At 43.1% G+C, this 11737-nt stretch overlaps 1 protein-coding gene across 1 annotated transcript in view; it reads right to left on the reverse strand.

Moving 5' to 3' along the window:
• The window catches only part of PTPN12 (protein tyrosine phosphatase non-receptor type 12), an 81627-nt gene extending 73165 nt beyond the window's left edge, over positions 1-8462 (reverse strand). Inside the window, exon 1 of the mRNA XM_082492009.1 lies at positions 8130-8462. Within this exon, the coding sequence (XP_082348135.1) occupies positions 8130-8228 (99 nt within the window). The 5' untranslated portion in view covers positions 8229-8462. The remainder of the gene's footprint in view (positions 1-8129) is intronic.
• Between the last annotated feature and the right edge of the window lie 3275 nt (positions 8463-11737).

Consider the following 11737-nt stretch of genomic DNA (forward strand, 5'->3'; position numbering starts at 1 on the left):
TGTTACAATCTTTGCAAATCATAGCTAATTAAAAATTGAACAAGCCAACCAATCTGCACAGCACTTATAACTCTCAGTTTACTGGTGTAGTTGCCCTCAGCACATCCATAACACTAGGCAATACAATTCTTTTTGCTGGACTAAGAGAGTTCAGAAGTAAAATAAATTAAAAAAAATAACTGTCAGAAGCATCATGGTAGGATTTCCTTCAAAATTACTGATACTTCTAGAAATCTGAATGAATGAAACTTGTATCTTTGTTTGCTTTTGTTCCTAATGACACATCTAGCCCAGGAGGCAACATCATTCACAGCTTCAGTCCTCTTATAATAGCTACATATTTTCCCCCATTGAAGTAATGGGCTACATCAGTTTGCTACTTTTTTTACAGCTGATAATTCAATTCTTCTAGGCTTTTCTTTCAAAAGACACTTCCATTAGAACACTATTGCCCTGAAGTCTTCCCACAAATTGATTACCACCAATAAAATCACCTTTTAAAGAAAATTAAAGTATCAGTTTGTAGGAGAATAGATAGGAGGAAAAATTAGGTCAACCAAACTAGGTCATCCATTTATACCTCTATTTATCTGGTACCTTTCGGGAAACTTATTTCTCTACTTCATCTTTTGAGCTGTGCAAGATTTTTTTTTTCATTCTAAAGCTGATGGCAAAAGGGTAGCTAGAACAAGGCCCTCAGAGATACATGCTGTAACTTTCCTATGCAAACCTTGCAGTGACTTAAACATCCTGACATCAGAATTCAAAGATACTTTCAAACAATGGTTCCCAATACAGAATGATGGTCCTAAAGTCAGATGGACTCCACTGCACTCTTCTCCTCTTACAACTCTTTCCTTGCCTTGCTGTTGCGCTCTGAGCTTCCCTAGTAAAGCTACTAGCTTTGTACTCGTACTGTCTCAGTGGTATTGAGTCTGAACACAATTTTGTTTCTTGAGGAAGCAGAGGGACTCAAGACAGTACGCTAACAACACAGCCACTCCCTGGGGCTCATGGTTCTGGATCAAAAACTTCGCAGCCATACTAGATTGCTTTCCTTCCATAAACACATTCCAACTGTTCAAATAATTAATTATTTGAGTTTATATTGGCAAGTTGGTTTTTTGGTTGGGTTTGGGGTTTTTTTGTTGGTTTTTTTTTTTCAGATGAAGCAGGAAAACAAAGAGCTTAATCTCTTTGCAACATTCACATGCTAGTTAACAGAAATAGAAATGCATATCCATGCTTCATTTAGGGCAAATATACACAGCTGAGTTATCCGAGCCTGCACTGGCATAACTGAGGCAATTGTGGAGTTCAACAGCCCGAGGAAAACACCAGGATGCAAATACCAGGATGCAAACACCACACTTCCTAACGGCACAAAGAGCTTCTGCTCTAGCCAATCAACTTATGCTTTACTCAGTTCCATTATCTGAGCTATAACACTGATGCCTCTCCCTAAATGAAGGCCTTTTTATAAAGCCAAGGAAAATAAAATATCATCTAGCTTCTGATTTCAGCTCTACAAACGTGTACTCAAGGTACTACTATAGTTTCACCTTTTCCAACGCTATCAAGTGCATTACTATTTTCTCTATGCCAAAATGTCCTATGTACTAAGCATATAACAGTACAACTGTAGCAGTACCCAACACAAAATCCACGCATCTTAAATAGTAACAGTGAAGAAAATCAAACAAATTTCCATTTATTACAAATCAATGGCTTTAAGACGAATTTAAAAGCCTTGGATTTTTGTTGCACTTACTATTAACAAATGTACACACATTAGATAAGCAGATATTCCAATTAACCTCTCCCTGCTTGCAGAGCTGATAACTTCTATTTAGCTAGAATACCATCACAGAAAAATACCCTGAACCTATTGCAGTTTTAAGGAAAATTATGTACATTCCAAAACAAGAAATTTGTACTATAACAATCAGTCGCATATATATGCAGGGTAGTGTATACATATACATCCAGATATATACATATATATGTATTTGCATATATATAGATTTACAGAACTACAGATTAGGGTCAATGAAGTATAGTCATATGAGACATAGGTATTATATATGTATATACGCATATGTGTATATACAGGTATTTAGGTATCTATATATATCTATATCTGTATATATGTATATACAACAAAAGGCTTTGTAGGATGGAGATCAGAATAAAGCAAAGTATGTATTTGACATGCTATTTAAATTATTTGTAGTGCATGTAGTACACAGTGAGGCGCAACATCAAGATCGCTCCTCCTGAACAATTCTATAATACTCAGCAAAATCAGTACACAACCCTTTACTCCATAAGAACAGTAGATTTACACACTGCTGTCTTTAGAGACTAAGCAAACAAAACTTATTACCACGCAAGCTATTTGACACAACCCAGAGCATTGCCTAACTTGCTTTAGTTTCATTTGCCTGAAAGAACTGCTGCAATTTCAGGCAGAGTTTGCAAGTTCTTATACCCCAGGGTCACTATAGCAGCTTTGTGGTTGTATTCAACTGCCTCTATGAAAATTCAGAATGGCATCCTTGAAACAACAGGAACAGCACTCATTTCCTCAGAAGGGGACAAAAAAGCTGAATATTTAAACTGTGTGGTTGTTCGCAGAAAGTTGTATTATTTCTTTTTTTAATAACGTTTAAAGAACAGTATTTCACAAAATTTCAGAAGCCTCTGAAGTTCAGGGTTACTGAAACTACTGTTCAGTCATACTACTCCAACCAGATGTAGTCTATGTAAATGAAGCTTTATGAATGGCTTGGATGACTACCACTGCTCACAATGAAGTAATCTGCTGGTGTGTGCGTGTCCCAATCACATTAACAGCATTTAGCTGTAATACAGTTAATGGAAGTAAAAGTTGAAAGATACATTAATACTCAAATCAAGCACAATCTGGAAGATGAGTAGTAACAGACCCATTTTTAGCCTGAAATTATAAAAAGGCTCAAAGCATATCTAAAGTGACAGTTGTCTATGACCTATTAACACATCTCTAAGAGCAGACCTTCTTATAACAGATCAGCTGTACAACATACTTACGGGTCATTTTCTCCAGGGCAATTACTCTATCACACTATAAGGGAAGAGAAGTGCTCACAACTGTTGATGTTCATTCAAAACCACCAGTTTAGAAGAATTTAATGCAAACCTACATTTACACCAATTAATTAAATCCTTTTTGAAGTTTCAATAAACAGTTTACCATCTAGTTCATTTTACCAAAATGATTTTTCCTAGTTTAACCTTAACAGATAGAAATTATTTCTCTTGAAAAGACAGCATGTATTTTATAACATACACGAGAAAGCATAAGTTGAGAGTTCATGTTTCAAACTATGTGCTACAAGCATGAAATTCATTAAGTAAATATTAAAAAGCCACCTGTATAGACATTTTTGGAAATTATATTTTCTAAAACCTACCCCAAAAAAAAACAAAACGCAGAGAGATATAATACTCAAATCTTTCTTCACTAAGTTTCCAGATTATATCCCGTGCCTTATAAATTGAAAAAAATATCTTCACAGATACTCAAGAGGTGCATTAATGGTATTTGAATCAGAAAGGTTTACACAAATGCACATTAATACAGAGACATGCTTTTAAGAAGGGTGTTTCCCAAGTGCTACAGCTATGGTTGAATATAGTATTTGTGATATCTTTAATGCTATTTCACAATGTACAGGAATTAGAATAAAATCAATGTCACGATTGCCATTAGTACATGGACTTTCACTATGTATTGCGATAGTCTTGATCAGTGATTGAGAAGAGTCAAGATTGCTAATTCATCTTTAGTAGTCCTAAGCATTTTAGAAAAGATGTATTTTCCTGGAAAAAAAAATACAAAAGGGAAGGCAAGTTTTATAACATGTGGCTTAGCACTACTTATGATCAGCTTAGTTTCTATCCTTACAAGTCAAGCACATTCCACCTCCCCTTTTTTAAAATAGGATTTTCACAAAACAATGAGGTAGTACTTAAAAAATAAAAGTTTTGAAAATAAAACCATCAAGAGGTTAAAAGCATAGAAATTACCTTTTAACCTGTTTCAAATCAGTGACACATTCAAACCCCCTTTCATACTTTATAAAACAGCACATGGAGTTCTTTACTATCTCCAAACTTAAGAGTTTCAGCTTAGATGGATTAAACAGAACACATACACACAATATTCAGTTGTTTGAGTTAGTTACCAGTGTCATCTTGAATGAAAGGTATAAAAAGATCTGAGACCAAATGTAGGTACCTAGTAACTCCTTGCAAAGTTGTTAAAATCAATATTATTTAGACTGATTATCTAAGACAGGATCATTTTGACACCACTACCTCCAGACAACAGCTGAGGGTCCCCCACACAGTACCTATTGCAAACCCCACTTACTGGCATTCTTTGTGTTCCACGACAATAGATTAGCCAGAGATATAACTCAAAATATTAAGCAAGATTGTCATAAACCACAAAACATTTCAAACATAACAACGCTGATTTTCAAGGTAAAGCTTTACACCATTCATATTTCAGTTCTACTATAACAACGGCAACCTGCATCAGACAATAGAAAAGAGTATCAGAACGCTTTTGTCAAGACTATTGTATAAGAAAACAAAAATGTGTTAGTCGTGAATAAATTAAATGAAAATCTGCAAAAAATTACTTATTGAGGTCTTTCTAAAATCTAGAAAAACTGCTTTCTTTGCCTCCATATATAGCCTTGACTTCCAACCCTTGTTTGATGTAAGACAAGTGTTCATTACAGAAAATCAGAATCTAGACCATGCTGGTTGTATTCATACAACATGAAACACCAAGAGAAAGCATCTATACTTACTTGCTTCTGCCCAAATAACAATGTCAGCAGAAATCAAGGAAAAAGTATACTCTTGGAGGTATTGTAACCATACTAGTAAAATTTGAACGTATGTTATTTTAAGAAAAAGTCCACTTTGCCCCTGTATCCAAAGATACATTGTTACTGGCAAAACACACGCACAAGCCTATACTCTTTTCAAACTATCTGCATAATTTAAACCTAATTGTGCACACCCATAGTACTGAAGTGATCTGCTTACTTTCTAGTGCAAACTAATTAAAGTTAAATTTGATTTCCAGTAACAAACCTCCTATTGGTGTCCATAAGTCCTGCTTACTTTCTAGTGCAAACTAATTAAAATTAAATACATTTGATTTCCAGTAACAAACTCATTATTAATGCCCAGATAGTACAATTTATTTTGTTGGGGGGGGGGGGAATTAAAAAAAAAAAATCAACTTTCCACCTTCCAAGTGGAACATGTTTTCAGGCATGTCAATAGCATTATTAAATAGCAGTCTTAGTCATCCACACTATGGACTTCCAATAACATTCAGCCAGCCTAATCTGTCTACCTGCGCTTAACTCTAGCTTCTCTGCCCTCTCTTCCAGCACTCCCTGGCACCTGTCTATCAAGTACTTTTAATTCATTCACTCAGGCCTAAATATAATTCTGTAAGCCTACTACTCAACACATTCAAAGGAAATAAAGATGTGAAAATACATAATTGTTTTCAATGGCATTCACCCACTATTCCATTCCTATTTTTAGATTCCATTTTGACTTGGAAATGAAGCGATGAGTAACAGCAATTCCTATTCCACAAATTTGCCACTGTTCAGCAGCAACAGTACATCCTGCACTTAAATAAGAACATACAACTTCCTCCTCCCCCCCCCAAAAAAATCTTTACTACATCTTAAAGAGAACAGAATACTGAAGCTTTTACCCCCTTCGTCTCTCTTTCCAATCATTTTAAAGAGCATCTAAGTAGGGTTCTGTTAAGAAAAGAAAAACCACACCAAAACACACACCCAAAACCCCAACAAAATACCCCAACATGTTCATAGTAAAAAAATAAACAGATCAGTAATCATGATTCTTGCCACCATACTAATCTATATCTCCTTTAGTACATGGCGGTGAGACTAACGTGAATATTAAGGCCAAAGATCAGCATCGTAGTTTCCTGGTTTTCCTATAATTTATTATGCAAAAATCAAATATGAAAGTTTGAAATAGAAAGCATTAAGAGGACAAAGAAATCTAGAATGCAATTCTTTCCAAAGCATTTAACACTGTTTCAGGTAATACATCTTTCTCCTGAAATGCCTCGCCAACTAGTTCCTACAATCCTATTTTCCCATTTTTTTAAAAGCATTCTCTTTCCTTGCTGCTTTGTGAAAGCGATGGGAAAGCTTACTGACTATACAATTGAAAGCTATAGAAAAAACACGCTGTCAAATACAGAAATTGAAACAAACGCTATTTTTCCATATAGAGGTGCTACTACTTAGAAGAAAGTATAACAAAACTATTGTATACCATTTGACTATAACAAAGCTAAAACATTAGGTTATTTATCAGATATGAAACGGTAGAAGTGGATTAGGAGATCTAGTACAAAGCATTTAACATAAAAGCTATTAAAAAAAGGCATGAATTTTCCACTAGTCTAGGCCACCCTTTCTGTAATGTACATGTAGTTTACGTGAACAAAACAGACTCATCAGCACAAGATGTCAGTTTGTGTTTAATAGCAATTATGTTACCAAAACTATCACTTAATGAATCGGTTCTGTCAAAGTATTTAACCTTTAAATTCTTATGCAAAGATGCTCTATCCAGTAAAACAGATTCAGAAGTGTCATCGCTCCAACGCTGTTCTTCATTTTACATATTTCTCTCTTCCTTTCCCACACGCTCAGATGTTTCAGCAGCATACTTTCAGTATTTGCAAAATCCTGCCCAAAGAGCGTGGCCGATTTCCCACGGGCTCCCACCCCACCCTGGATGAACTCCTTACTTCCCAAAGTCCACTCCACTTCCTCTTCCACCCCTGGACCTGCCAGCACTCCCAATGCCCCTCCGCCTTGCGCAACATCCGCGGCCTCCTCCCCATATTTCAGACAATCCCTGATGCGACATTTACATTATTATTTTTTTGTATGTGTTTCCAGACCACCAGCAAAGACTGACAGCTTAAAGGGCTAACGATGCGGTTTTAAACCCAAATACCATCAAATAATAGAACAAGCTACAAAGATACACGTATACAGCAGTCACTAACCCACTTATCTTCAGCTCTTCTGTGGGTCAAACTGCATTTTTGATATTAAGTATTTAAAAAATATTGAGAAATGCCAGCGACATCTGCCCAATCAAAATTATTGTTCACAGCTCAGACCATCTATTCAAAAGATAAATCTCCTCAAACACTAACAACCCGATTAAACAGCTAAAATAAACCAGGAAAATAGCTAATTCTGCAATAAATTCTTCCCCCGAGCACACACCAAAGGCTGACGGTGAACTGATCTGGAAGGAAGAAAGGACGAGGGATACAGGCAGGGCTGCGATGGGGGATGGGGAGCGAAGGGAGATGTTAGGGAAGAGAAGATGAATATTCCTCCAAGGACTGTTCAATATATTTAATACCTCTCCTCGGAAACAAGAGAAATCTCAAGCTGGCGGGTACAGGGGCAGATTAAGGGGGGAAGGAGCGCCCAATTCCCCCCAGATGACATTATACATGGCAAACCCGCGAGAAAAGGGGCTTTAAGGCTGAGGAAGCGCTAACAGCTCTCCCCGAGCCGCCTCTGTCCCCTTTATCTGCTCGGGGAAGAGGTGGGGTTGGGGGGAAGGCTCCCGTTTAATTTTGCAACAGCCGATCACCTACCATCTCCTCGGGAGGATAGAAGGGCCGGGGCAGGGGGCTGCGGTGACAAACCGTCCATAGGGAGTGGGGGCAGGAAGAAGGGTAAATTAAGGCGGCCACCCTTCCTTCCCCACCCCCCACCCCCCCCGCCGAGCTCAAGAAGTGGCGGGGGGCACGGGGGAGCCGGCCGAGCTTCGTGGCTACACAATAGCAGGTCACTCCCAGGGAAGCGATGCTTCCCCCGACGCCCTCTCGCTCGCAAGGGGATGGGGAAGGGGATGGGGAAGGGGCTGCGAGGGCAGCCCAGCACCTCACCCCCCCCCCCCCGAATGGGAAGCGGGAGCCCTGCCCGCCTCCCCCCCCCCCCCCCCCCCCCCCGCCCCGCCGCGCCGCCGCCCCTCACCATGAAGTCGCTGGCGAAGTTGTCCTCCCCATTGTGGTCTGTGTCCTTCATGGCCTGGACTCGCTTAATGAATTTCCTCAGGATCTCCTCCTGGCTCATCCTGCCCCGCCGGCCGCCCTGCGGAGCGGGAGCCCCAGCCCCGGCCGCCCGCCCGCTCTCCGCCTCGAGCACCCTCCGCCACACCAGCCCGTCACCCGGCTGCCTACCCTGCCTCGCCTCGCCTCTCCCACTCCCCGGGCCTGCCCCGCGGCCTGCTGGCGCGGCGCGGCTCAGCTCCGCTCCGCTCCGTTCCCCACCCCACTCACGGCCGCTCGACTGCCCGCTCCATCCTCCCCTCCCTCCGCCCGACCCTCCCTGGACGCCGCCACCGACACAGGGACACGACGAAGTCCCCACCTCCTCCCCCCCGCGCAGGCGCGGCACCCGTTCCTCCGGCGTTTCCTACGCCCGCCCCCCCTCGGGAACCGGCCCGCCTCTGCTTCGTGCCCATTGGCTTCTCTCACGGCCTCCTCGTTCCTATTGGTGGCTGCGCACGCTAATCACCGGCAAGCCCAGCCTCGAGGGAGAGCTTCGTTGTGCTCTTCGCTTCGCCCCGCTTTGCTCGCCCCTCCCGTTTCCCACGGATGGGACCTTCCGAAGGGCGCCGAATGGAGCTCTGGACGGGCCCACTTGGAAGGCGGGGAGGGGAAGAGGGAGGGGAGGGGAGCGGAGCGAAGTGTGGTTTCCTCTGGCTAGAGTACAATGGGGCGGCAGTGGGTGCCTACAACTGCGGCGCCGGGAGGCAGCGGCCGGCGCCACGGCATGCCGGGACTTGTAGTCGCGACAGCACTGTGTCCCCCGCGGTCGGTGGCCCGCAGCGGGGTACCGCTGCGGGGCTGGGGATCGTCGCCTCCTCACGAAGCGTCCCACTGAAACGCCCGGAGGAGAAAGGGTTCCCTCTTCGGGTGGGAAGCCCGAAGCCGTGGAAAGTGCTGGCGGGGGGAGGGGAGTCCTTGCGGTGGCGGTGACCGAGGCGGGGCGAAGGGGTTCCCCGCGGGGCCGGGCCGCGGGCGGCGCCGTTGTGGTAAACACCGGGCGGCGGGAAGATGGCGGGCCGGGCCTGCGGGCGGGCTAGGGCGGGTGACAGGCCGGTGCCGGCTCCTGTCCGGGGACTGCTCCCCGCGTGTGTGTGTGTGTATGTGTATATATATATTTACTTAATAAAATGTCCGCAGGCGAAGATGAACCGCGGAAGTGGAGCCCGTCGGTGTTTGTGAGGGGCTGTGGTGTCGGTGGCAGGAGGGAGTCCGGGGGCGGCCTGAGGGGAGGAGGGTCCCCCCGGCCCCCAGTACGGCGGTGGCACTTCTTTGGGCACGTCGGGCCTTCCTACCAGGAAACGCTGTAAAATTTTTTTTCTTACCTGATGTTTTGGCAATGTCAAAACGCGACGAGCCAGCAAGATAGAGAGCGCTGCTTCTGCCTTTCTCTTATGTGAAAAAGTTAATCATGAAAACATCTTCATATTTGGTGTCTTGATTATAACTTCTGCTTCAGCAAAGGAAAATAATTTGAGAGATGTGTGTATGTGTAGCCTTATAGCATAATAAATACACTAAGGTCTTTTAAAGTACAATTTTATTGCTGAAGAACTACTCACCCTTTATTGGAGTTGATCCAATAAAGCTTTGTTGCACAGACTAACGATGAAGGTCCGTGCTGAGAAGCAGAACCCAGTTAATGCACCCCTACCAATTTTCTGCTCCTCGTTCCCACCCGCTGCAGTACGTTGCACGTGCAGTCGCAGCAGCACATCCAACCAGCTCAGGGAACCAATTCAGCTGCAATATAAGCCCATAGGAAAACTGTGGTTTTCTTCTCAGTTGATTCAATTAAGCTGGCTTCATAACCCAAACCAACCTACGTAAAAGCTTGGTCTTCCTGTGGTGGTGCAAAGTATTACTGTTTTAGATGACTGCCAAAGATTACCACCTCTGTACCAGAATTAGCAAAGTGGCATTTTACCACCCTCAGCCCAGTTCAGTGCCCATCAACTCATTCTCCTGGTGAAGGCAAGTTTTGAGCCACGACATAGGACCCTGAACGGGGTCCATCTGCTGCGGAAGCAGTCACCTCTGGCAGAAGGGCAGGTTGGAAAATCGAGAGGGTTAGCATTCTCGCATGATCTGCTGCAGCCTTCAGCCTCTTATAAAGGGTTATGTTTTTAGCAACTGATATTCATAGAGCCTCACATACAGCCAACGTAAGGATACATCAAGGAATTGGGAAAGGGCATCAGTTCTGTGCTGGGGTAGTGAGGCTTGAAAAACTCCCACTGCACAAGAATATTGAAGCTTGAGCACCCCACGCAAACACATCAGCTGTCAGAGCTCAGCCTCCTCTCCATGTCCTTTGCACCAGCCTCCATAAGTAAGCTAATCAATCAGCCCTGAAAAGCCACAAAGATGCCTGCTTTTCTTGCTTTAATCCCTCTCTTCAGTCTCCTTTTCCTTCTCCGAGCCTTCTTTTTCTCCCCTACCAAAAAGCAGCGTAAAAGGGAATTACAGGAACAAGATAGATAAATAGGGCACAGAGATCACTGAGGATAGCTGTGACTTGGATTGTCATACAATTTTTTCATGCCACCTGGCTTGATTTCCATCTGCTTCAGGAAGGTTGCTTAGTTTGCTCAGCAGTTGCCCCGGCAAATCTGCTCCCAGTGCCAGAGGGCATATAACTTTAGAAAAGTGATACTCGGGACTAAGCAACCAGTGGATGAAGTCTTGAATGTGGTACGGTCTTCTTCGCTCCACTTTATTCACAAAAGAGAGTTAGAGAGGACTTGATTAGGAGAGAAGGTGAGATGATGATTTATTGCATTCGAATCTTGCATCACTGTTGCCTGACGTTGCAAGGACCCCATTATGAGTCTGGCCGGGTGCATAGTCTATTGCTGCCGTGTAATAAACTGCCATAGACTAGCAAGTGTAACAGTGACCTTTCATTTGGGTTAACTATAAGAAGGATATACAATCTCCGAAGGAAAAAAAAAGCCCTCTCCAACCAGGTATGTGTAGCTAGCCAAAACAAAAGCATATACAAAACACAGAAATTAGAAATAGCTGGGTGGAGAACTTTGCCTAGCATTGTTTGCATATACATATGTACCTGTGAGAGCTGCCAGACAGTCCTGAGCGCAAAACCCAACAGCACCAGTTTTATCTCCCTCAGCCCTGCAAATGTTGCACGAGGCTGTCTCATCTCTGCGCTATGAACACAGAAGCCTACACTTTCAGCAGTAAAAGCAGTGCTTTAACCGAGACTTTTGATCTGAGACTGAAGCTGTCTGGGTTAAACCCAGACATCTGACCAATCTAGCATGTGTGCATGAGCGGGTATTTGTGTAGCTGTAGGAGAGGCGGAAAAAGAGAGAGAGACGCAGGGTAAATTACTCACCCTATAGATAGAACAGGAAGTTGCAACCCAAATCTGTAGAAGAAAATTGTGGTTGTATCTTAACAATCCATACGCGTATGGTCCTTGGATAAAAGCAAATAGATTACATGCAGCTTCTCTCCTGTTAATCTCATTTTGCCCTGCCATGCACTACTCCAACTGCTGCAGGGGAGGAA

This window comes from Vanellus vanellus (assembly GCF_965231255.1).
Source record: "Vanellus vanellus genome assembly, chromosome: 1".
NCBI lineage: Eukaryota > Metazoa > Chordata > Aves > Charadriiformes > Charadriidae > Vanellus > Vanellus vanellus.